Source organism: Ovis aries, chromosome 12 (assembly GCF_016772045.2).
Source record: "Ovis aries strain OAR_USU_Benz2616 breed Rambouillet chromosome 12, ARS-UI_Ramb_v3.0, whole genome shotgun sequence".
NCBI classification, from domain to species: domain Eukaryota; kingdom Metazoa; phylum Chordata; class Mammalia; order Artiodactyla; family Bovidae; genus Ovis; species Ovis aries.
The window spans coordinates 50,693,116-50,719,377 of NC_056065.1; the positions used below are offsets into that span (position 1 = coordinate 50,693,116).

Sequence of the window (26,262 nt, forward strand, 5' to 3'; positions counted from 1 at the left end):
AGTCCCTTGGACTGCAAGGAGACCCAAACAGTCCATCCTAAAAGGAAATCAGTCCTGAATATTCATTGGAAGGACTGATGCTGAAACTGAAACTCCAATCCTTTGGCCACTTGATGTGAAGAACTGACTCACTGGAAAAGACCCTGATGCTGGGAAAGACTGAAGGCAGGAGGAGAAGGGGATGACAGAGGATGAGATGGTTCGATGGCATCACCGACTTGATGGACATGAGTTTGAGTAAGCTCCGGGAGTTGGTGATGGATAGAGAAGCCTGGCGTGCTGCAGTCCATGGGGTCGTAAAGAGTCGGACTCGACTGAACGACCGAACCGAAATGAACAGACCTGATCCAGGCCCTAGACTACACTTCCCATATCGCTCTGCGTGCAACTTTAGATCTCGCGAGAACTCTGGGCCGTCACCCACTTGACTGGGCGGTTTTACCGTGGACCGCTGGGAGGTGTAGTTTTGGGCTGGGAGCCACGCTCCCTGGCGCTCTGGCTCGGGTGGCGGGGAGACTACAAGTCCCAGGGGGCACAACGCGACCGCCTGGAGGGCGGGGGGTACGAAAGAGGAACTCGAAGGGCGCGGGGGTGAGTGAGGGGCCGGCGGGGGGGCGGTGCGGGCGCGCGGGGGCGGGCCAGGGGCTGGGGCAGCCCTCAGGGTGCGGCCCCCAGGCAAGGCTGCAGTGGCGGGGTGGGGCGGTGGCGCGGGGTCCGGCCGCTTTGCTCCTCCGCGTTCCGCGTCCCGGTCACCGGCTCCGGACGCCTCAGCCGCGCGGAAGGGCCAGCGAGTGGGTTTATCGCCCTAGATTGTCCACTGTGGCTCAGCAGGGTCTGTGTGCGTTGTCATCAGGACGATTTAATTGACGCTTAGTTTCCGTTTATTTGATACCGGGGTTCGGACGCGCGTCTCACTGCGTTTCAAGGCGCAGCGTTCGGGGTAACGCGCTCCTCGGAGGTTCCCGAGCGCCCAGGTGGCCCTTTTGTCCTGTTCCGGGGTCCCCGTGCCTGCGAGGGTAGAGCTGGGTCCCATCCTTCTCCGCTCCTCCCAGCACCCCCACAGCAGTCTGTGTTAGCCGGAATCTGAACCGCCACAGTGATCTCACCAGCTCCTCGGAGGAAATAAAACCTGGGTTTTCCGGAAAGTTTCTCCTGGCACATGCGCGCCCCACCCCGCCCCGGGCGCTCCTCCCAAAGGCGGAGCGGCCGCGCCTCCAAGGGTCACCGGCACCCGGAGGGCGCTGCCGCCTCTCCTGTATTGCCCAGTTCCGCGAGGTAAGCTGTGATTTGTCCGGTAATTCACCTGAACAACGCCCTCTGGTCACCGCATCACTGAGAATTCTGCGTCCCCAAGACCAAGGACCCCTTCCAGCGAGTCTCCAGGGGTCCTCCGGCAGCACCGTCTCGGCGCTGCTGAGGCCACAGAGCATGTGAGCAGCCTGGAGTGTTTTCTGTACAGCTGTCAGATCGATAACTGCGCTGATGATCCTCCATGAGCGCGGGGGGATTTTCGGAACGGGCAGCATGTGAGCGAGGAGTCTGTGTTCTCATTCTGTCCCGAGAGCCAAGTTCCGCCTCGGCGCTCTTTACTTGCTGAGACGCTGATGAGCGGTGGCCTCGCTGAGGAGCTGGAGATCCAGTGGGAGAAGCAAAAGCAAAGATCAGCAACGTGAACTTTGAAGCAGTTGGCCCCCTGCCCCTCTCGGTTCTCCAGCCACAGCCGCGGGGAAGGTTGGCGAAGCGTGCATTCCCACCGTGATCTCCCGGGCAGGGCCTCCTGTTGGAAAGGCGTTCGTGAGGTTTTCTGGCCAGCACCCAACCCCAGTTGATTGTTGTTGTTTTTCCGTAGCTCAGTAATAGCCGACTGTTTGTAATCCCATGAACTGCAGCACACCAGACTTCTCTGTCCATCACTGTCTCCCTGAGTTTGCTCAAACACGTTTCCATTAAGTCAGTGATGCCATCCAACCATCTCATCCTCTGTTGCCCCCTTCTCTTGCCCTCAGCTTTTCCCAGCATCAGGAAATTGATGGGCCAGAATAATTCCCCCCTGGATACCTGAAGTGTTGCTGCTGCTGCTAAGTCGCTTCAGTTGTGTCCGACTCTGTACGACCCCATAGACGGCAGCCCACCAGGCTTCCCCTTCCCTGGGATTCTCCAGGCAAGAACACTGGAGTGGGTTGTGTTACTTGTTCAGAAATCACAGTGACTTCTTCCTTGAAACCAATTCCTTTAAGGAAAAATGAGTTGTGAAAGAAAACATGGTACAATTTAAATTCTCACCAAATTTTTAATTACCTTGAATAAGTTTTTGTACCCAATTCCTTAGCTTTTTGGCTAAGATTTTCAAAATTGAAAATGAATTGCAATCATTTAGTTTATGATTAAGTATAATTCACATAAGTGAGGTGCATAGATTCAGTTTGACCAATTTTGACAAATGTATACAGCTGTGTAGCTGGCACATCGTGGTGATAGAGGGCGCTTCTGTCATCCCTAAAGCTTCCCTCGGGTTGTGTCCTCTGGATCGGCGGGTGGAAGCCCTGATCCCCATGTGTTGGTGTCTACAGCTGGGCCCTTGGGGGTGCTCAGGGTAAGGTGGGGCCCACGAGGGGATCAATACACTAGCAACAGGAGGAACACAGTTGCTCGCACACCAAGGAAGGGCCTGGAGGATCTTGAGAAAGAAGCCTTCTGCAGTCCAGAAAGGGCCTCACCAGACCCAGATCTGCCAGCACCCAGATCTTGGGCCTCCCAGACCCAGTTCTGTGAGGAGCAGCACCTTGTCTACTCTGCCCTGGGCTGACTGAGACTTCCTAAGCCTTCCCAGACCCACCTCCCAGAAGCAGGCACAGTTCTGACTTCTGCCACATTCCTTTGTGGTGCCATGTTAGACCTTGTGGTCTGTGGAGCGGCCTTGGTTGTCCTCAGCATGATACCTGTCCCTGGAGGGCACTTGGGTGGGTTCCTGGCATTGCCTTGGGTGACAGAATTGTGCACATTCTTCCATGTCTGTTCTGTGGGCATGAGACTGCTGTGTGGGCCTGGTGGGCAGAGGTGTTTGCTTGTGTCTTCCGTTTGCATGTGCTTGAACATCGATGCTGGACCTGTTGCACCCACTCAAGGCATCTAAGCAGGTCCTTTAGGTCTCTGGATACAAGCCGAGACAGGTGTGTGTGTGTGTGTATATATATATGCTCAGCCATGTCTCCAACTCTTTATGATCTCATGGACTGTAGCCTGCCAGGCTCCTCCATCCATGGGATTTTCCAGGCAAGAGTACTGGAGTGGGGTGCCATTGCCTTCTCCGGGGAAGCCCTGGCTCAGTCGATAAAGAATCTGTCTATATTGCAGGAGACTGGGGTTTAATACAGATAGATAGATATTACTGTCCATTGTTTGAACTTGCATATTCGCATTATTGTGTCTTTTTAAAATTAACTTAAAATCTTTTGGAGTAGTTTTAGATTTACAGAAAAGTTGCAAACTGAGGCACATTTGTGAAAGCTAAAACACGATAGCGCTCCGTTACTGTTTCTAGGCTTTGGGTCACATGCTGCCCCAGGGTCCTCTTTCTGCCCTGGATCCCATGACAGCTATGAGGAGGAGGACTCAGGTGTTTGTAGCATGTCCCTGATTTGGGGTTTGTCTGCTGTGTTTTCTTCTGGTTGGATAGGGGTTGTGGATTTTTGGAAAGAGGACCCCAGAAGTGAGGTGGCCCTCTTGTCACATCACATCAGGGCAGCTGACGTTTGCACGACATCATGGGGGTGTTGGCCTGGTCACCTGGCTCAGGTGGTGTCTGCCAAGGAGAGTTGCTCCTTGTCCTGTTCTCCAGTCTCTTTGGCAGCCATGCAGGGAGAGGCAGCCCACCCTACTGGGGGTGGGAGCTAAGCTCAGGGAAGACCCACCGTGTGGTCTGGAATTCCATGAGGAGGACGGACTTGTGGGTGTGTGTCTGCACTCTGGAGGGGACCCAGCTCTGTGCTGTTTGTCTGGCTGCTCACCTGTTCCAGCCTTGACCACCAGGACGTCATCAACCCCTAGCTGCTACTTTTAAGAACTTCCCTTTCTCACACTGCCAGCCACTCCGGCTTCTCTCCCTCTTGTAGTGTCCTGCCACAGTTCTCCAGGGAGCGCTAGTTCATTTCACTGGAGAGTGGGATTTAGAGACCAGGAACCAGGCAGTGGGTGTGGGCATTGCTGCTGGGGTCATTGCTTGTAGTCCTCTTAGCAGATAGGTAAGTATATACCTGTTCACCTGTGTGTCTGTAACCTGTAATCTGTAACGAAAGTGCTTATGTGTAACCTTCTCACCACCATTGCCATCATTTTCTTATTTGTCCCACCCCAATGTATTTAGAAAGCAGTTTCAGAATTGTTCACCGATACACCTCCCCACCTTGAGAAACAAAATTATCAACTTGAGTACAATGTTTTATATTCTGTTTCTTCTTATCACTGGTCTTAACAATTTCCAAAGAGTATTTTCCAAACACTCTCATCCTGTCCCCTCCTGTGTGTTAGTGTCATACGTTGTGATGCAGTTAGATTCGGTGGCCACAGTCTGCTTTCCGTCCTGACATCCCTGGTGGGTGGTGTTGATTTTTTTGCGTATATTAAAGTATACTCTATGATATAACTATCTGTGGGTTTTGGCAAATGCATAGAGTGTATATCCACCATAACGGTGTATTTTAATGAGCAAAAGTGTTTAATATTGTTGAAGTTCATTTTATCAGTTTTTCTTTTTTGGTTCATGCTTTCGGTGTTCTATTTAAAAGTCTTTGCCTAACCAAAAATCAAGGGCTTCCTAGGTGGTGCTCATGGTAAAGAACCTGCCTGCCGATATAGGTAGACAGAAGAGACGTGGGTGCGATCCCTGGGTCAGGAAGATCCCCTGGAGGAGAGCATGGCAACCCACTCTAGTATTCTTGCCTGGAGAATCCCATGGACAGAGCAGCCTGGCAGGCTGTAGTCCATATGGGTCACACAGAGTCAGACACAGCTGAAGCGACTGAGCATGCACGCACACAACCAAAAGTCACAAAGATAATTTCCTGTAATTTCTTGTAGAAAGTTAATAGATTCAGTTTTGTGTTTAGGTCTGTGTTGTTCAGTTGCTGAGTTGTGTCCAACTCTTTGTGACTGCAAAAACCAGTTTGGACTGAAGGCCAAAAACCAGGCCTTCCTGTCCTTCACCATCTCCCAGAGCTTGCCCAAACTATGTTCATTGAGTCGGTGATGCCATCCAACCATCTCATCCTCTGTGGTCCCCTTCTCCTCCTGCCTTCAGTCTTTCCCAGCATCAGGGTCTCTTCCAGTGAGTTGGCTCTTCACATCAGGTGGTCTGTGAGCCGTCTCTAATTAATTTTTCGTATGCTGTGAGCCTAGTTTCACCTTTTTTGGCTGCGGTAGGTTTTCGTTTGGAGGCAGGCTTTCCTAGTTGTGGCAAGCAGGATGCGCGAGCTTCTCATTGCAGTGGCGGAGCACAGGCTCTAGGGGCTGCAAGCTTCAGTAGTGGCTTGTGGGCTCTAGAGTGCACGCTCCATAGTGTGATAATGGGACCAGAGATTGAACCTGTGTCTTCAGCACTGGCAGGCGGATTTTTAACTACAGGACCACCAAGGAAGTCCTAGGTTCACTTTTTATTCCATGTGAGTAACCAGCTGTCCAGCATCATTTGTTGAAAAAATTTTCCTTTCCCCATTGAATTGCTTTGGCACCTTGTCACAAATCATTTGATTGTTTTTGTGAGGGTCAGTTTCTGTTACACTAATCTCTGTTCATCAGTCCACACTGTCTTGTGACAGTTCCTCAGAAAAAGCCTGCTGTAATTTTGCTTGGGATTATATAAAATATTGGATCAATTTGGGGAGAATTAATCTTAATAATATTGAGTCTTCCAGTTCATTTACATGGATTAATGGAGATATCACACATATATATGTGTGTGTGTGTGCGCCTATATATGTATATATGTGTATACACCATTATAGTATATCTTTCCATTACTTGGATCTTGAACTTCTCTCAGCAGTATTTTGTAGTTTTCTGTGTACAGCTCTTACACATTTTTAAATTAAATTTATTCCCACCAATAGATTGTTTTTGGATGCTATTGTGAATGATATTAATATTTATTAAGTTTCATTTTCCAGTCACTTGTTGCCAGTGTATAGAAATAACAATTGATTTTGCATTTTCACTTTATATTCTTGGAACATTGCTGAATTCACCTACAAATCATAGCAGGTTTTTAAAATTTCCTAGGATTTCCCATATGAACAATCATGCTGTGAGCACAGAGGCAGGATCACTCCTGTTTCTAATCCTTGTGGCTTCTGCTTTGTTTTCTGTCGTTACTGCTCTGGCTTGAGCCACGGGCAGTGTTGACAAGACCTGCAGAGGCTGAGTGTCCTCGGCCTCGTCTCCGTCAGCCTGTCTTGAGCTGTGGGTTGTTTGGGGATGTCTTTCTTCATGCTGAGGGTATCTCCTTCTGTTTTCAGTTTATTGAGTGTTACTATGAATGGGCCTGAAATTTTGTCAAATGCTTGTTTTGCATCTGCTAAAATGGTTATATTTAGTAGAACCCCTTTATTCTGTTAAAGTGGTTGATTGCTGGTTTTGATGTAAAGTCAATCTTATGTTCCTGGAAGAAACTTGTTTGGTCGTGTTTTGTCACCTTTCATTATTTGTTGAATGCAGGCATGCAGTTTGCTAATGTTTTGTTAAGAGTTTGGGGATCTGTGTTCATGAGGGATGTTAGTCTGCTTTTTTTCCCCTTGTGATGTTTTTGTCTTTTTTCTGTCTGGTTTTGCTGGTCTGGGTCTGAGTCCTGCTTGCTGGGCTTATAACCGAGTTGGAACAGATGCCTTCCCCTCTGCTTTCTGAAGGGCTTTGTGTTGTATAGGCATTAATTCTTCCTTAATTACTTGATAGACTTCACCATTGAAGCCATCTGGGTTCATTGCTTTTTTTGTGGGAAGTTTTAATGTTATTAATTCAGTTTCTTTTTTTAAAAAACATATTTATTTATTTTTGGCTGTGCTCAGTCTTTGTTGCTGCTCATGGGCTTTCTCTAGTTGTGGCAAGCGGTGGCTGCTGTGTCGCTGCAGAGCAAGGGCTTCTCGGTGTGGTGGCTTCTCCTGTTGGAGAGCATGGGCTCTAGGCGTGCAGGCCCAGTAGTTGCGGTGCACGGGCTCAATTGCTCCGCGGCATGTGGGCTCTTCCCAGACAGAGATTGGACCGGTGTTCCTTGCATTGCAAGGTGAGTTCTTAACCACTGGACCACCAGAAAAGCTCCCAATTTCTTTAATGTATATAAGGGATTGTTCAGATTTTCTTCTTCATCTGTCTTATTTTTGTTAATTTGTGTATTTAAATAAATTTGCTCATTTCCTCTAAGTTGTTGAATATATTGGCTTTAAATTGTTTATAAGATTGACTGATGGTCCCATCAGGTTTGTAGTATTTGTAGTGATGCCTGTCTGCTTTTTAATTTCTATGTAGATAATTCACATTGATTTTTTTATTATTCTTGCTAGAGGTTTATCAATTTCATTAATCTTTTCAAAGAACCAACTTTTGACTTGGCTTATTTTCTCTAACTTTTGTTCATTTTTCGTTTCATTCATTTCTACTCTTGTTATTTCCCTTCATCTGCCTTATATGGTTTAATTCAGTCGTCTTTTTCTGTCTTAGATGGAAGCATAGATCGATGATTTTACATTTGTCTTTTCTTATACAGACATTAAAACCCACAAATTTCTTTCTAAGCACTGCTTAGTTCCCTACACAAAATCTGATAGATTGCACTTTATCTTTTTGTTAAAAATACTTGAAATTTTCTTGTGTTTGATCCATGAGTGATTTAGAAGTCTATTGTTTCATTTACAAATATTTGGAGATTTTCTGAGTATCTTTAGTTATTGATTTATCATTACACTTAGAAAATATATTCTGTATGATTTTTACCCTTTGAGTTTGTTGACACTTGTCTTATGGTCTAGCATATGGTCTGTTAGTGAATATTTTGTTTCCGCTTAAGAATGTGTATTATACTTTTGTTGAGTGTCATATTCTATACTTGTGAGTTAAGTTGAATCAGTTGATATATCCTTTTTCTCTTTTTCTCTGTCTACTCATCCAATCAGTTATTGAAAGAGGGATATTAAAGTTTCCGATCACAGTTGTGGATCTTTTTCCTTTTAGTTCTGTCAGCTTCATGTATTTGGAAGGTTTTATTGAGTGCGTACAAATCAGTACAAGAAGATTCATTTATCTTCTTGATGAATTTCCTGTGTTATTGTTGTGAAAGGTCCCTCTCTTCTCTAAGACAGTTATCTTCTTGAAGTCTGCTTTGTCTGGTATCCGTATATCGGCATGAGTGTTTTATGCTCAGTAATTGTATAGACTATCTTTTCCATCTTGTGCTTTCAATATTCTGTGTCTTTATGTTTCAAGCTTGTTTCTTTTTTTTAAATATTTGCTTCTTTTTAAATTTTATTTATTTTTAAATGAAACAAAGATGAATAGTTTTAATGATAAAAAGTACAGTTCACAAAGAAGATAGACATCATAAAACCATTTGACATGTAACAACAAAGGAACAAAGATACATAAAGCAAAAATCAGAAGAAATATAAGGGAAAAAAATATAATCATAGTGAGACATATTAACATTTCTCTGAGAATCTTTTATCAAGTGCAGAAAAAAGAATAGGAGCATCTTGAATGATGTCATTAATAATTTAAATATAGATTTCTACTTACTTTAATTTATATTAATCTTATATCCTACATAAAATATTTAAAATTTTGTATATCATACGTTATTAGATGTCCATAGGACATTTAGAAAAACTGGCAAAAAGATAAACATTACTAAATTTCAAAATGTAGAATTCTTTTTTTGTGTGATTCAGTTATACATAAACATATTATTTTTTATATTTTCTATTGTAGGTTATTACAAGATATTGACAATAATTCCTCATGCTGTACAGCAAACCTTTGTTGCTTGTCACATATCTATTTTTAAAATTAGAAACCTAGCAGTCTATTCATACTAAGTTAAGTGGAATGAAACTGTCATAATTATTTTTAGTTAGGCAAAAATTCATAAGTTTTCTAGAATATGTATATTATGCATATTATTTATATATATCTATACAAGAGTCAAACTTGTTTCTTATAAAGCACATATCATTTGGTCTTGCTTTTTTATTCAATCTGACAATCTCTATTTAAAAAATAACTTTAATAACTATCATTTGTGAGGCACTTTATATATATTATGTATTTTCATTTTTTGTAGATATTTTATTGCAGTAAAATATACATAATATGAAATTTACCATTTTAAAGTCTGTGGCCTATAACGTTAAGAATTTTTATGATATTGTACAACACTTACCACCATCTGCCTCTAGAACTTTCCATCTTCCCAAATTGAAACTCTATCCCCATTGAACACTAACTCCCATCCCTCTTGCCCAGCCCCTGGCACCCACCCTCCTACTTTTTGTCTCTATGGATTTGATGACCCTGGTGACCTCATATAAGTGGAATCATACATTATTTGTCCTCTTGTGACTGGCTTATTTCACTTTTTATTATGTCACCCATGTTACAGCATGTATCAGAATTTCCTTCTGTATAAGGCTGAATAATATTCCATTGTATGGATGGCCCACATTTTGTTTATTCATTCATTGATGGATATCTAGGTTGTTTCTACCCTTTTTGTGTATGTGTGGCTATTGTGAATAATGCTGCTGTGGACACCAGTGTAAGACCCTGTTTTTTATTTTTTTTGAGTGTATAATCACAAGTGTAATTGCTGGATCATATGGTAATTCTGTGTTTTATTTGAGAAACTGCCCTGCCCTTTTCTACAGCAGCTGCACCACTTAACATTTCCCCCAGCAACAGAAAAGGTGGTGGAAATTTCTCCACATTCGTTTTTTCTGGGTTTTTTTGATAGCAGCCGTCCTCATGGTTGTGTAGTAGTATATTTGCTGCATTTCCCTAGGGGTTAGTAGTGTCAATCTCTACTTTTTGATGGGGTATTTAGTCCATTTACAGTTAGTACAATTATTAAAATGTTTGGGTTTAAGTCTACCACCTTCATGTTTGATTTCCGTTTTTCCATCTGTTTCTCTATTCCTCCTTTCCTGGAATCCAGATTTTTAAAAATTTTGTTTGATCTTTATTGACTTTTTAGTTCTGCCCTTTTATGTTACTTTTTTAGGGGTTCCTGTAGACATTTATTTTGTCATGGTTTACCTTAAAAATTAATCCTATACTTCACAAACAATGTGAGATCTGTATACAGAGGGTCCCAGTGACCACCTTCTACTTCTTGTACTCTTGGAGGCATGTTTTACTTGTGCTAGAAGATCCTACAACACAATTTTTATCTTTAGCTAATATTCTTTAAAAATAGAGGTGTATTATATTTAATTTTTAAAGTCTCAGATGCCTTTGTTTACTACATTGAGAATTTCTGAGTCCAGTGGCTAAGACTGTGCTCCCCCTGCCGAGGGCCTGGGATCGATCCCTGGTCAGGGAATTAAAATTCTACAAGTCTCTCTGTGCAGCCAAAATTAAAAAGGGAGAATTTCTGTAGAACTGCACATGCTGAATGTATTAGTTGAATGTTGTAAAACAAGCAGTGCCCACTGGCTTCAGGAGAAACCTTTGGACCCCAAGTCAGTGTGGTGGGTAGATAGATGCTCTGGCACCAGGCCTGGCTGGTCCTCACCCTGCCATGTATTCGCCATGTGGTCTTGTGCAAGCCCATTTTCCACTCTTTAAAAGGAGTCTATTGTACGCATTGTTGGAAGGTCGAATGGGTCGATATGAGTGAAGAACTCAGAGTGGTGGTTGGCACACAGCAGGTACTGTATGGTTGCTGTTCTTGCTGTGGTTACACACATCCCTTGGAGATCCAGGATCTGCAGCAAAAAGAGACTGCGACAAATCTCTAAGTTGTGAAAATACATATCATAGGAGAATAAACCTCAGATGATTAATTTGATCATCCTTCGGGGAATGTTTTAGAGATGAAAGGGGCTACTAAAGTAACGTTCAGTGTAACTTACTATTTTAAATTAATCTTTTTGCAACTGGAGTCACGCTCTTAAACGAGAATAGTGTTTGGGCATCCATCCCCTGTTTGTTTCCCTGGGGCTGACTCCTGCCCAGTGGAGACAAGACCATCGTGGCCCAGCAGTTCTCTCCATGAGCCCTGCTGCTGACCAGGGGCAGCATGTCGGAAACAGCCTCTGTGCCCACCGTTGGGTTTTTGAATTAAAAAACCATGCAGTGCAGTTAGTTGTTCCCAGGGTAGAAGAATTAGCTCCAACAAAGCGACTCTCCCTCAGGTGGCAGTTATCAACCAAGAACAAGCTATGGGGAGCAGCTGCCTGAGGACACCTGAGAAGGGACACGGCAGGCAGGCTCTGAGGGCAGCTTAAACTTAGAGGAAGTGGCAGGCCCAGAGTGTGTTTCCTGTTTGTACGTCCTAACTTTGAGGGCAGTGCAGTCGCAGCGGTGGTGTGGGGTGGTTAGAACTCTGGTGGAAAGACCGCACTCTTACTTGTTAGACAGGGGGAGGAACTGGGCAGATGCAGCTGCTTCAGAGTAAGAGAATTCCCAGAAAAAGGAATTCCGCAAATAAATTCTGCTCCGATTTCTGGCTAAGCCCTGAACCAGGCACACACAGGGCAGGTGGGAAGCCACCTCAACCAAGAGTGAGGCCACTGCTTATCGCAACATTGATGGTGACGGTTTCCTTTTTGAATCTAATGAAATTAATTACCTACTAAATCATAACCATAAACTCTCTTCCCTTGCTTCCCTTGTAGCTCTGTAAAGAATCAGCCTGCACTGCAGTAGACCCAGGCTTGATTCCTGGGTTAGGAAGATCCCCTGGAGAAGGAAATGGCAACCCGCTCCAGTATTCTTGCCTGGAGAATCCCATGAACAGAGGAGCCTGGCAGGCTACAGTCCATGGGGTCGTAAGAGTCAGACACGACTTAGCGACTAAACCACTACCACCAAATCATAAACCATTCCTCTCTCCAGAGGAATATAATTGAATTCAGAGTCTCTGCAACATAACAGATTGCAGAGTCTTTGCAATCCAAAGTTACTCCACATACAAAGAGCTGGGGTGCTGTGAACCATCCTCAAGGGAAAATACAGTCAACAGACTGTCATCATGTAATGACTCAGGTGTTGGGTGATCAGAAAGCACTTCAAAGCCAACGGAGTAACTGTGTTCAGTGACGTAAAGGAAAAGACACTCCTAGTGAACAAAAACATAGGAAATCTCAGCAGAGGGATAGAAGATGTTTTTTAAAACCAGCCAAATGGAAATTTAGAATTGAAAAATATAACACTTGAAATAAAACATTCACTGAATGGGCATAATAGACTGGAAAGGACAAGAAGTAGTCAGATGGGGGAAAGCAAGAGGAGCCTTAGGGACTCAGAGGGCAGTGACAAGTGTGAAATGCACAGTGACTGTGGAGCCCAGAGGGGAGGCAAGAGGCACGGTGGGGCAGGAGAAGTGCTTGACGAACAGACTCTCCCGATTAAAGAAGCTCAGGGAGTCTCAAACTGGGTGAATATGACTACCACCGGCACCTGGGCACATCATTTTTAAGTTACTGAACACTTTAAGCTTCACTTTAAAAATCTTGAAAGCAGCCAGAGAAAAACAACAGATTACACACACACAGTGCTACAAACACTGGGAACTTATCACATAAGGCCAGTGGAGTGCTGGAGGAAAGATAGTCAGCCTCCCAGCCGCATGTGCTAAATACAGATATTTTCAGAAAAAGGGAAGCTGATAGAATTTGTTGCCATCATCTGTATATTGTCAGAAATGCTAAAGGAAGTTTTTCCTGGCTGAAGGTAAATGATATGAGAGTGAAACTCAGATCTTTATGCGAGTGATGAGCATCAAAAAGAGTAAATATCTGGGGGAACGTCTTCTTTAAAGTATGTATTTAGGGACTTCCCTGGCAGTCCAGTGATTAAGATTCCACACTGCGTATGTAGGGAGCACTAGCTCAATGCCAGATCGGATAACTAAGATCCTGCATGCCGCATGACTCCCCCCCACCCAAAAAAAAAAACAAAAAAACGTGCAATATGTATTTAAAGAAAAAAACCAGAACGTGTCTTGAGTTTGTAATGCATGCAGGTGAAATACGCATGATGGCCATCATATGAAGCCACGGGTGAGGGGTCCACGGACCTGCAGGTTCTGCCTTGGCGTGTCGTGCTGCAGTGTTCTAAGCAGGCTGTGAAATGGGGTCAGAGCAACAACCATGAAATTATGCAGAGAACCATAACTAAAGAAGATAAATTGAAAGGGAACTTAAAAAAAATCCAAATAATATGAAAGAATGCAGAAAAGAGGGAAGTAAAACACTGGAGAGATGAGCAGAAAACAAAACAGTAGCCTTAAACCCAGCCATAGTGTCATTATACACTTGCCAAAGCCCAGCATCAAAAGTGACCCTGTTCTAAACATGGACTTGAGGCAAGAGTGATGTGCCCATGTAGGTTCATCAGAGTACTTCCCTGGGGCAGGATGTTAATAGTGGAAGAGGCTCTGCTTATGTGGGGGCAGCAGATGTATGAAACTCTCTTACTTCCTGCTTAGTTTAGCGATGAGCCCAAAACTGTTCTTAAAAAAATAATCTTTTAGGTATTAAGACAAAGGAACAAGTAGAAAACAAATAATAAAATGGTAGACCTGAGTCTAACCACAGTGATATTTACATTAAATATTAATGGACTAAACTCTCCAGTTACAAGTTAGAAATCCAGTATTCTTGCCTGAGGAGCCTGGTGGGCTGTAGTCCATGGGGTCACAGAGTTGGACCGGACCAAGTTTGCATGCACGTGATTTCCTGAGTGGAAGAGTAAAGGGTAGAATTAAGTATAACCTGTACATTCAGTAATCTGGGCATGTCCATTTCATATGCATGTAAATATTTTGCCAGATGGTAGGGAAGCAGATGAATAAAGCAAGATTTCTTATACTCTAAAAAAAAAAAAAAAAGAAATGATAAAATGGGTAATAAGCAAGACCCTATGACATGCTGTCTATGAGAGATTCACTTTAAACATAAAAATCACAAGCTGAAAATAAGTGGATGCAAAACGTGTATGTATACAAATAGCACAAGACGGCTGGAGTGGTTGTACTAATATCAGGTAAAGTAGGTTCAAGATAAGGAGTATTACCAAAGAGAACCGGAAAATTCTAGTGATAAAGAGGTGGTTTCATCAGAAAAACATATCAGTTACAAATGTACCCAATAAAGGGAATAATAAGCAATTCCACAATCATAGGCAATTTTAACATCTTTCTCTCACCAGTTGTTAGAACAAAAGACCTAAAGAAATCAGTGAAGACATAGAGGGTCTGAACAGTGCTCCTGGAATCTTGACCTGAGTGGTGTTTATAGAGCCACACCCATCAGAAGCAGAACACAGATTCCTTCTAGTGCATGTTCTCTAGCATAGACCAAATGCTGTGCCCTGAAACAAGCTTCCAGGAAAAGTAAAGAAGTAAAAGCTGCATTTATTTGCATAGGACATGATTATTTATATAGAAGATGCTAAGAAATCTGAAAAAGTCCTTAGGATGGAAAAAAGCAAGAACCATTAGAGAAAAAACCCGCAGTTAATTTTATGAAAATGAAACATTTGTTCTTCTAAAGAGACCCATAAGAAAATGAAAAGACAAGTCACAGAATGGGAGAAATGTCTGCAGTACACATACCCGGCAAAGGACATGTGAAGAGCTAGCACATAATAATAGAAAGATAACTCAGCCGAACACGGTGGCCCAGAGAAGTGAACAGACTCATCACAAGAGATGTAAGGTGTGTGAGCGGCCCACAAGCAGGACAGAGGTGCTGACCATATCTAGTTACAGAAACACAGATGGGAACAGAGAACCACCGCCCACCTGCCAGTGTGTGATCACGACCTGGTGTGGCCAGAGCAGGTGAGGCGCTCAGAGCTGCAGGGGCTGCATGTGGAGCCATGGCCGGAGAACAGCTGGGCATTAGCTTCCCAGAGTTACCTTGACCCAGTGCTTCCAGATGTTGACCCAAGAAAGAAGGCAAGTGACCATGCAGGAACAGGCCCAAGAATGTCTCCGGCAGTGTTAGCCAAAATGTGGAAATAGCCATGTGGCAATTGGCAGGCAGTGGGCAGGGGAAGCGTCCTACAGTGGATGCCACTGAGTCACAAGAGGGCAAAGTACAGAGGAATTCAAAGATCCCCGCGGCCATGCTGATGGGCAGGAGCCCAACCCAAGGTGCGTGGATGGTGTGGTCTTTTCCCCTAAAATTCCAAGAGACACAGTCCACATGTAGTGGTGGGGTCTGAGGAGGGACAGTGTGGTGTGCACACTATCAGTGGTGTCTGTTAAGCAGATGGAGGTGTCGGCTGAGCTGATTCCTGAATCAAAGTTGGCAGCGTGTGACACCAGTAGTTGCCACCGAGGGGACTTCACATCCCAGAAAGGGGCTGCTGCCCCAAGGAAGAGCTGGTGTTTTTAATGAGGGTACTTGACTCCAGACTGGGGGAGCGCCATCTGCTCCATCAGCCTGGACTGAACCCAGCACAGAGCAAGCAACAGGACAGACCCCAGCCTGGGACCCCTGGGCCCTGGGCCAGTGGACGGAGCCGCTCGTCATCCCCCAGGCCCAAGTGCGCTCTTTGGGACACACCCTCCCTTGAACCTGAGCTCGTCTTCCTCATGCACAGCTTCCTCCTACAGCTGTTTTTATTAAGAGAGAAGTCTTTTTAGAAGTGACTTTTGTGTGTTTGGGACAGATTATAATTGTGGTTCCCACCTTGCAGAAATTGATTAAAAATCCAACTAACGTTTACTTCCAGGGTCATGCAGGCTAGTGTGTTCCCCTGGTTACTCTAGAGATGTGGCAGCATGAGCACTAAATCACCTGGGCTGTCTCGTTTCGAGTGGTTTCCATGTTAGGAAGTTTACTTGAGGCCGGTGATCCTGTTTCGTCTGTTTGCTCTCTGGACCCACTGCCCATCAGAAGCTCTTGCCCTGGACTCCCTGTGCCGTTACCCAGCTGGAGGTTGCTCACACACCCTTCTGTGATGACGGCAGGTGGGCAGCTCATGTTCCTCTGACCGGCCTGGCCCTTCAGAGGCACACCCACCGCCTGGCAGTTCTATCTCTGGGTGAAAATGCTGGAAATTGAATTCGAGTCTTACGAGGACAGGATGAAGTGGCGGGTAGAATGGCCTCCTCCCCTGACCCCTCCACTCAGGTTCAGCCTCCCTTCTGGGAAGACCCAGTGCATGGGCGGTGGAAAGCCAGTGGGAGGGAGTGAGTCTGTCGGATCCTGATTCGGGCGGGCTGAGCCCTAGGGGCTCCTGAAGGGAAGTCTGATTGCACCCTGAGCCCCAAGGCCAAGGCCCAGACGTGTTTGGTTGTGCTTGACCAGCAGCAGGGCCTCACCTGTCCACCTGGATTTGCAGGCTGGGCTCCAGGGTTGTGACACTCTGGAGCCAGCAACCTACCCCCTGACTGCTGATCAAGGGTGGCAAGGGCCTGAATGTCTGCAGCCCACGTCCAAGAGGGCCAGGTAAGTGTCCTCTGCCCCACCCCACCTCCCTCAACCATGCCCTGCACTGGCAGGTGGCACCTGTGGCCACACAGCACCCCTCTCTCTCACAGAGCCTGCACTCCGGGACATGGCACTCCGGCGTGCCGTCTTCCTGGCTGGCCTCCTGGTGGAAGTTGCTAGCAGAGCCTCAGGAACTGCGGTAAGCACCTGTCATGTGGACAGTGGGCCCTTCACCAGAGGGTCTTGCCCTTCCACCTGTGGGCGCCACCCTTGTCCCAGCCCCAGAGACACTGACTGTACACCCTATAGGGTTGGGGCTTGTGACTCTGGGTGGGCAGCTGACACATGGGCCTACCCATGGCCCCTGCTCCTCTCTGCCTGCTAGACCCTCCTTTCCCGCTGCCCAGCTGGACCTCTTCTTGGAACTGAAATGGGGTCTCCACACAGCTGCCCACTGGCACTGGCCAGAGCTAGTGGGATGGACAGAGATGCCCGCTCCAGGCTCAACTTGGCCAGTTGACAACTACCAAGTCAGTGACAGGTGTGCTGAGTGGTGGTTCCTGGAGGTGCCTGGCCACGTCTACACACACCCGGCTGCCCGTCTCCAGGATGGTGGGCCTTCCAGCTGCTCTGCCTCAGCTGGGTTGGGTGGGACAGGATAGCTGAGCCTCCCTTCTCAGGCTTGGCCTGGCCCCCATGGCACCCTCCATTTCTTGGCCACCCTTTGGCGCTCCTTGCCAGTCCTGGGCCGGGTCTTGGGAAACCTGGGTAAACACGGAGCAGAGCTGCCTGGAACACCCTCTCGAGGCACCTCTAACCATCTGGTCTGTGAATGAAGCACCCGCACCACCCACTCCTGCATGTGGGCCTGGCCAGCGTGTTTGCCCCGAAGTGCTGCCTGGGGCAAACTTTTCCTCTGTGGGGGCCAAGCTGGAACCCCCCCAGGGGGTGTCTGTAGAATTGCAGGAGCATCACTGAGGTGTCCAGGACTGTGAGCTGTTTGGTCGGGAGCAAGGGGCAGACACGTCATGAGAGCCACCCAGGCCTCTCACCAGGGAGGCCACGGAAGCCTGGGTTTATCTTCCTGAGTCACCACAGTCCAGAAACACATGTGCTTGCTTTCTTAGCAGATTCGTTTTTTGATTTTCAAAGCCACCAGCTGCAAGTGTCGACTAATAACTTCATGTTTGAAATGCCTGCCCTGTGCCTGCCTGTAGCTCACAAGGCGAGAGGTAGCAGCTCTGCCCCCGATCCCAGAGATCCCTGAGAAAGAGTGGCTTGGAGGCCCTAAGGGAGGGTGACATGGAGGGCTCGAGGGAGGGCAGCGGGCAGCGGAGGAGAGGTCCATCCCTGCCCACTAGGCTGCTCCAGCGCCCCCCGACAGGCTCTCTGGGTCAGCCCGAGGGAGTCTCCTTCCTGCTGTTGGGAGTCTGGGTGCTGGGGAGAGTGCCCCAGCAGGTCCCAACCAGACACCTCAGTTGTTGATTCAATCTCCAAACGCTTGCCAGACAGCAAGTACTGTCCCAGGAAGAGTCTGTGCGGTATGATCGTGTGTCCTGACCTCGCTCTAGGTCAGCAGGTGCAGTCCCCAGATGCTGACTACAGGAGGCTGGGCCCTGGGTGTAGGGGTGAGCTCTCTGGGAGCCCCTGTGGATACCACCCTGGGCCTGGCCCACACATGCCACCTGGCCACAGAAGCTCATCACTGTCTCCCCTCTAGGGTCAGCAGCCTGAGTGCTGTGTGGATGCGGGAGACATCAATGCCACCTGCCCAGGCACTAGCCTGTGTGGCCCAGGTGAGCTTTGGTGTGAACCAGCCTAGACGGCCTGGGGAAGGAGGGGCTGGGGTGTGGGCAGAGGCAGCAGGGTTGATGGGGCCTCATCTTGAGAGTTGGGGCAGAACCCCAGGAGGACACAGTGGCCTCGTCCTGGGAGGGAGGGGCAGGCAAGACTGCCTGTTCCCCGCAGCGAGTTTCAGCTGGGTTGAGACAAGCTGACGTAAGATAGGAGCAGCAAAGTACACAAATGTGTGAAGTTTTACACACATTTTGACTCAGGAGGAAATGAAGCCCCAAACAAGTGGCAGAACCTCAGTGCTAACACATCAAATTGAATGAGGAGGTGATTGTGGGCAAGGGACTGAGACACGGGCAGCTGAAGGGGATCGAGGGGGATGGTGACAAGGCCCCTGAGTCCTGTCTCCTCGTGGTTGGGGGAAAGGGGCAGCTCTCATGGGGTTTGTTTCCTACTTCTGGAAAGAAAAGGAAGGTCAGAGCACCCTTCTGGCACCTGCTGTTTTTCATTGCCTCACCTCAAAACAGTCTCTGTCCTGAAGTGGTGACATATTCTGGTTTCCTTCAGTCCCCACTTGAACCTTTACCTTCAGATAGTGTCACAAACTGAAAGCCAAGTTGGTAGCCATGGAGAGATTTGGGTTAGAAGTTGTGCGACAGGAGGTCAGCAAAAGGGAAAGAAAGCAGATGGAACCAGGCAATCACTGGCTCCCACGCTGTGCTGACCATCAGCCCTGGGACAGGCCATCCCATAGACCACGTCAGAAAGAGAGTTGCGGGTGGGCTCCATCCGCAGTGAGGCCTCTGCACGTGGGCAGCAGGTGGGGGCAGCATGGTAATCCTTGATACAGCCCGATTTTCTCTGGAACTTTCCAGAAGGCCCGCATGGCAGCAGGTTGCCATGACCTGTTGAGTTGACTGCCAACTAGGTGAAGGTCACATCCGTTTGCAGGGCTTTGGGAAAAGGCAGTTTTGGTTCTTGGTGATTCCAAGTCAGCAGGTGGGCGAGAGGCAGAAACGTTAGTTTGGAGAGTCAGAGCCAGACTCGGGGAACCGGGGATTTCAGGATCCAGGCCAGTTTATGGGGGCTGGACCTCAAGGTCGAAGAGCAGGACTGGAGTCTGCTGTCCATCAGCCAGACCAGTCTGCTACTGAAAGATCACTTCTCTCTACAGCTACCCCTTTCCACCAGAGGAAATCACAGTGACACAAACTGTCTTTAAAATAAGTCTATCCTCTTTAAATTGGGCCTGATTAAGAAGTTTAGCCAAAGCAGCGATTGACACATAGGCTCTTCTGAAGTCTACTTTGCTGGCCTCTTCACAGAGACTCTCAGGTGGGACTTCTGAAGGCCTCTCGAATCCAGGAAGCCTAGCCAAGGACTCACCTCCAGACCTCACCTTAGTATCTTTAGGTTGGGGTGAATTCCCCCTTCCTGAGTCCCCATGTGCCAAGGTTCCTGGCCTTTCTGGGCGGTGACCTTCCTTACTCACTGGGAAAGGCGGAGAGCCAGTGAGCCAGGCCCTGGGCCCTTTTCCAGGTGCTATAATGCTCCATAAAGCCAACCTTTGTTCCTTAAGTCTGGTCACTAGTCCTGCCCTGCACACACAGCCCAGGGCCTCCTCGTGGTCAGCCACCCTGGTAGTTTTGCCAAGGAGCCCAGTTACCTTAGGGCTGGCCAAGGGAGCCCTCGAGAGTATTGCTGCCTTGGTGACAGGTCTGTGCCCAGGACCCCACATTCCTAGGCCTCCTTGAGATGCCTCCCTGAGGTCTGCCCTTCCCAAGAAATGGCAAGTGAAGGAAAAAGAGTCCACCTGCTTCAGAAGAGAAGCCCAGTTCTTACAAGAAATGAAGGCTTATTCCTAATACTTGTAGATTCCATTCTTGTAGAAGCCGTTTCCGAGACGTCCAGTAAGGGGCCCGTGGGGATCCCCAGGCAAGAAAAGGCAAGCTGTGGTTCCTGTGGAGGGGCTTCTTTTTCTGAAGTCCATCCAAACTTCCAGAATGGGTGAACTAGTGTTCTGGAATAAACGTAGTTTTACAAATGCAAAGCATAGCACTCCCTGAAGGCAGCCAGCTGGCATGGCTGTGCTTCGACCTGCATCCTCTGTTCCCTGGCACAGGCTGCTACGGGCGCCCGGCCGAGGATGGGAGCGTCAGCTGCATCCAGTGCAGGAATGGAACCCACAACAGCTCCGAGTGCAGAGGCCGTATGTCCTTCCGCCCCTCCTCCCCACCCCATCCTCCGGCCTGCTTCTCACCAGGGGCCCACACCTCCAAGTTCTGGAGGAAAGGGTGGGGATCCAGGTTGTTGTCCCCCATCCTGGGCCACTGTCCCCCCATGGGTACCCCAGGAGTCCCCTCCCTGAGTCCTTATGTCCCTCAGAGCAGCTGTGGGGCAGGGGCTGCTCTGCCTCCACAGCCACCTCCCTTTCCCATTTCCGGGCCACAGTTGCATTTGGGCTGCATCTCTGGCTCCCTGGGGGTCCTCCAGCAGCACTGACCGCTGTGCTCCCCCACAGTTGCCGGCCGAGGTGCACAGTTCCCTGTGAACAAGAGCACAGGGATGCCTGGGCGGCAGAATGTCGGTAAGTTTCTCAGCTCACCACACCAGTTCTGGGGAGATGCAGGGCACCATCAGAGCCGTTTCCAGCGCAGACCCAGTCACCCATGCTGGCCTCGGCAGGGCCATGTCTACAGTCAAGGGCAGATTCCACCCCAGCCAAGAGCTCTGCACAGGATCCCGCTCTGCTCACAGAGCAGAGCCCATGGTCTGGAGGCTTTATCAGCTTTGAAGTCAGGGTCTGGGGTTGATTCAAAAGGGTGGGTGTGGCTGGGGTCACTTGGCATGGGCCCCCGCATGCCTCTGAACAGGCCGCATGTCTTAACCTTTTGCCTTGCTCATAGCCACCACCCCGCCCAAGCCCCTCAGTCCCTGGGAGCCCAAGACGTATGGTTCTCCATGATGGGAGGACATCCTGAGAAACCCCAGCCCTGTCCCTGGGGGCTCCTCTAGGACATAGGTCTCTGAGGAGACTACAGACACTGTAGGCAGAGAGAAGGGCCCACCATGCCACCTGGTCCTCAGGGCAGACACAGGAGCCACCTGGGCACTCTGGGCCCCAGCCGACTCCTGCTGCCAGGCGTCCCATTGTACCTGACACACCTGCGGAGCCACAGAGTGGCCAGGCCACGGGGGTGTGGTACTCAGGCCACCCGAGGCCACTGCAGTCAGGGAGCAGGACTTGCCCTGGGCCTGAGGTTGATTCAAGAGGATAAGTGAGGCCACCTCCTCTTCTGAGGTGTTGGGGTCATGATGGGGGTTATGATCGTCCAGACCCTGGTCCTTCAGCAGAGGACATGACCTGGACCAATGGTTCAGGCCTTCCCTGTGAGTCTCAGAACCGGAAGCAAGTAGCCTTGTGCTGCTGTGGGCTGAACAACAGTGTTAGGGCAGTTGGGCACAGACAGCGCCCACCTCTTGTGATATGGGGCTGGGCCCTGCAGCAGAGGGTGGTAGGTAAGGCCCATGCAGTCCAGTGTTGAGCCCCTTTCCTTTGTGGCAAATCTAGGCCAGTTTAGCTGGAAGTCGTCCCTCCTGAGGCTCCAGTGTGGCTGTAGCTGGCCTCCTGTCTACATGGCAGGGTCAGAAGGGCGCTTGCCACAGGCTTCTGAACACAGAGTCCCCCTGCTCGGCATCAGTGTGCTGGCTGTCCTGATCCTGTGGAGGTGGAGATGGCTGGTGTCCTGGTGCTGGGAAAGCCACCCAGGTGACAGCCAACAGGCTGCAGTGAGGCGAGCCAGGGTACATCCTTGTGCCAGAGCTGTGGGGCCCTGAGTCGGTGCCAAGTGATGAGGAGGAGATGGGGAGCTTGGGCTGGGGACACTGGACCTCTCGACAGCCCACCCCCTCAGAACTCCCCAGCTGACACCTGGGGAGTCAGCTGAGTGCAGGGGAGGCCCACACCTCTGCATGCAGGACCCTCAGCCCTGCGGGAACCCAGGTGTGCACACGACCAGCCCTCACCTTGCTTGCAGGGGGCCCTCAGGTGGCCGCCTCCCTCTTCCTGGGGACATTTCTCATCAGCTCGGGCCTCATCCTCTCTGTGGCTGCATTCTTCTACCTCAAGCGAGCCAGCAAGCTGCCCAAGGTCTTCTATGGAAGAAACAGAGGTACCCCCTCCTGCCAGGGGTCCCAGGGGAACAGCATGGGGCAGGGCCAAGATGCTGGTGTCTGGGGGCAAAGCTCCATCTCAGGCAGCCTGGAGGGGACTGGGTTGTCACATGGCTCTTGTGTCAGGATGGGGGGGCACGCCCTGGGAATGCTCTGTGTGGATGTCATGGGGTCTCAGTGTGAAGGGTGACAGTGGCAGACACTCTGCAGACTGGCTTGTCTGCTCCATGGCAGGATGCTGGGGAGGGGAGGGGGCGGCTTGATTCAAGGCGATGAGGGGGCACCATCCCAAGTTCAGGGGCAGGCTGAGGGCACCCACAGGCACAGGAGTGGGGACTGGAGTGAGCCTGGATCCGGGGACCCTCTGCAGGCTTGTGGATCCCCAAGCGGAGGGATACACGGACACCTGCCTAGGCTGAGAGGACCCCTGTCCAGGCTGATGACCCCTCAATACCTGTTTAGGCTGAGGGGACCCTTCCTAAGCTGAGGCTCCCCCAGGCTATGCCCCCCCAGGCTGAGGGACCCCCACAGGCTGAGGGCTCCCAAAGCTGAGGCTCCCTTAGGCTACGCGCCACCCCCCACCCCAGGCTGAGGCAGCTCTGTGGCCTCCAGGTGACACCTGTGCTCTCCCTGCAGCTCCCGCCCTGCAGCCTGGCGAAGCCGTAAGTACCCAGTGGGCAGGCGGAGGCCCTGTGTCTGTACATGTCCGTCTGGGCTGGTGGTCGTCCTGCCCACAGTTTTTACTGTGCCTTTTCCTCTTTTCAAGGCCGTGATGATTCCCCCACCTCAGTCCTCAGGTACGTCAGCTCCTCCTACCCCACATCCTATTGGGTGCCTTGTCTCTGGTGAGAATTTCCCTTTTATTCCTCAGATGCTCAATGTGTCAAGGATTCCCAACATGGATCCAGAGTCACCTCTGCCACCCTCTGCCTTTCTCCAGGACCCAGCTCTGCCCGAGCCAGGAGCTGGTGGCTCTCACCAGCTCTCCCATGGCCCCTCCAGAGTGACGGGCACTTTAGTTTGACTGTGTCAGTTGTGTCACGGTTGATGCCATGAGTAGAGAGGTCGCAGCCACAAGCCACAGAGCAGGCGTCAGCCTCTTCCTTCCCAGACTGTTCCTGCCACCATGCAGAGATCTGGAGTGGGGACAGGTGGGGACGTCCTCCTTTGGGGGACAGAGAAGCTACTCTGTCAAGGCTAGATCTGCTCTGTCTGGTGAAACACACACCTCATTTCTCCTGAGCGGCGTCGTGTCCAAGCACAGGTGCCTGCGTTGTCTCCTGTGATGGCCATAACAAAGTCTGCAAATCGGGGCTTGAGAGGACAGAAGTGTCTTCTCTCACAGTCCTGGAGGCCAGAAGTCAGAAGTCCAGGTGTGGGCAGAGCCGTTCCTTCCAGAGCCCCGGGGGTGGATCCCTCCTGCCTCTTCTGGCCTCTGGGATTGCAGGTGTCCCTGGGCTCGTGGCCCTCTGGCCACTGCCCACCTTCCACTGGCTTCTCCCCTCTGGGTTTCCCGCTCTCTGCCTCCCTATCATGAGGACAGTGGTCGCTGGATTTAGGGCCCATCAGATAATCACATCTGCCAAGACCATTTCTCCAAGTGAGGTCATATTCCCAGCTTCTGGGCCTTAGGATGGGTACACTGCAGGGGGCCACCGTCTACCCTATAGCATATCATGACCTGTACCTTTGTGTTTCAGGAGAGCCAGACCCTTGCCCTGGCCAAGGGGCTCCAGGTTTCCAGGAGTTGGAGCTCAGTGGGCTTCCTCTCCCATTCCCCTGTGGCTGCCCACCCCCACTCCCATGAGCCCCAGGGAAGCCCGCTGCCCTCCTGCCACGTCAGGCCCTGCTCTGACCCCACTTGTCTCTGACTCTATTTCAGTGAGGAAGCCGCGCTACGTCCGGCGTGAGCGGCCCTTGGACAGAGATGTAGGCCCCACCACTGTCTCCTCTGTGGAGGCCCGAGTGAGCAACGTCTGACCCCGGGGTCCACCCGCAACTCCACATACTGCAGAAGAGGGGCCCCCATGCACAAAGGCTGGGCGCTGCCCAGCGAGGCCTCGGGATGGGCTCAGACATGGCCCTGGCTTGGCTCGTCTGATTCCAGCCACATATGCAGGGGGAGCCGCCCACCGGCAGGCCTTCCTCACCGCACATGGCACTCAGTATGACCAACCCGGGGCATCACTCCAGCCTCTGCCCTTGAGCCCAGGTGGGGAGCCAGGCACATGGGGTCTGGGCCCCACGGGAGAGACAGCCTGCAGGACTCCAGATGCTCCTCTGCCCTGGAGTCCATGGTGAGCAGATTCCTTGCATCCTCTCTGAGAGCAGTAAGGCCCAGGCCTTTGAGGTTCCAGCTGCGTCCACATGGAGGTGGTACAGGCCTGGGGACCGCTCAGGCACCACAGGCTGTGCTGCATTGCTGCCCAGTCCCAGGAGCTGCAGGACTGAGCTGCTTGGCTTCCTGCTGACTCCTGTCTGTGTTTAAGCAGAAACGCATTTTGTACAGAAGTCCAAGAGGCATGCTGCCCTCATCTGAGCCCTGCCTGGGCCCCAGGCGCTACAGGTCCTCATCTACCTGGGGATGGAAACTGGCCTGAAACTGCTGGAGGTCAAGGTTCCCCAGGGACGTGTCCACCCAGGGCCACATTTACCTGTGACTGCTGCCTGGAAGCCTGGACTAGCTCATCACGCCAGCCTCCCAAGGACCTCACTGGCTGGCAGTCCTGTCTGGCTGCCCCCACCCTGAGGCACCAGCCAAGGTTCCCATGGAGACAGGAGTGTTGGGGCACCCGCTGCATGCGGGTGGAGTGTGGCCTGGCCTCCCCAGAATCTCTATTGGGACTGCTGTCTCCTCCTTCAGGATCTGGTCTGAGTCCGTGCCGCCCGAGGCAGGGCCTGTGTGGCCAGCCTCCCAACTTCTGCACCGTGATTCCCACTGGAGCCTTTGCAGTTTCTGGACGTGAGCTTGGTCACCAGGACATGAATGGATGACTGGCTGGTGTCCATGAGCGGCAGCCACCTGAAATTAGCGTCAATAAACCACTCAGGCCTTTCTTACTGCCCCAGGGTTCCCTATTCCTCAGCAAGGAGGAAGCCTCTCACGGGAGATGGGGAGCCCCTGACGAGGACCCAGACCCCATCCTGCAGGCAGCCCCCAGCCCTGCGGATGTTAGCCATGGGCGAAGGGGGCTTGTCCCAAGTGGCCTCATGTGAGTAGGAGATCGCAGTGGCCCCCAGTTGTCAGGACGGAGATAGGGAAGCGTGTGGGTGCCTCTTTGGGAGGTTTTTCTGTGAAGAGACCGTGCCTGTGCAGACACGACAACCATGGGGCACCCGTGGTGCCTGGCTTACAGCCCCAGGAGGAAGTTACACATGGGCACAGAGTGGAGGCCAGCATCAGCTGTCACGTTTGGGAGGCGAGGATGAGTGGGTGACCCTTGGAGGGGCTGGTGAGCACAGGGATGTTTGCCAACTGGTGGCTTCATCCCAGGCATCCTAGCCGGTCGTCAGGACAGAGCGGGGGCAGGGCAGAGAGCCTGGACCATCTGGTCTGAGGTTTGCAGCCATTGGGCACCCCCCGGGGGGTGTCTGTGTGGCCCTGGGCCTGAGCATGTGGGAGTGCATCAGCGTACCAGGGCTTGGGGGAGGC

At 50.2% G+C, this 26,262-nt stretch overlaps 1 protein-coding gene across 18 annotated transcripts; it reads left to right on the plus strand.

Moving 5' to 3' along the window:
- The first annotated feature begins 563 nt into the window (after positions 1 to 563).
- Positions 564 to 25,667, plus strand: C12H1orf159 (chromosome 12 C1orf159 homolog). 18 transcript variants are annotated; one of them, XM_060396156.1, is made up of 11 exons: positions 564 to 591; positions 14,410 to 16,180; positions 16,555 to 16,661; positions 16,754 to 16,842; positions 18,364 to 18,439; positions 20,560 to 20,646; positions 20,959 to 21,024; positions 22,475 to 22,609; positions 23,247 to 23,272; positions 23,377 to 23,407; positions 24,493 to 25,667. In XM_060396156.1, exons 4-11 carry the CDS (start codon positions 16,771 to 16,773, stop codon positions 24,588 to 24,590), a joined length of 591 nt encoding a protein of 196 aa, XP_060252139.1. In that variant the 5' UTR covers positions 564 to 591; positions 14,410 to 16,180; positions 16,555 to 16,661; positions 16,754 to 16,770; the 3' UTR covers positions 24,591 to 25,667. The 18 variants fall into 18 exon arrangements, 17 of the variants coding, with proteins under 17 accessions (XP_060252139.1, XP_060252142.1, XP_060252138.1 ...); XM_060396159.1 differs by having other exon boundaries at positions 14,410 to 15,358; XM_060396157.1 differs by lacking the exon at positions 564 to 591 and having other exon boundaries at positions 1,217 to 15,358; positions 15,943 to 16,180.
- The last annotated feature ends 595 nt before the right edge of the window (positions 25,668 to 26,262 follow it).

Coding starts and splice junctions, on each gene's coding strand:
- C12H1orf159 (XM_060396147.1), top strand. CDS start 16,771: ATGGCACTCCGGCGTGCCGTCTTCCTGGCTGGCCTCCTGGTGGAAGTT. Junction 21,025..22,474: donor GCCTGGGCGGCAGAATGTCG/GTAAGTTTCTCA, acceptor CCTTGCTTGCAG/GGGGCCCTCAGGTGGCCGCC. Junction 23,273..23,376: donor CCCTGCAGCCTGGCGAAGCC/GTAAGTACCCAG, acceptor CCTCTTTTCAAG/GCCGTGATGATTCCCCCACC.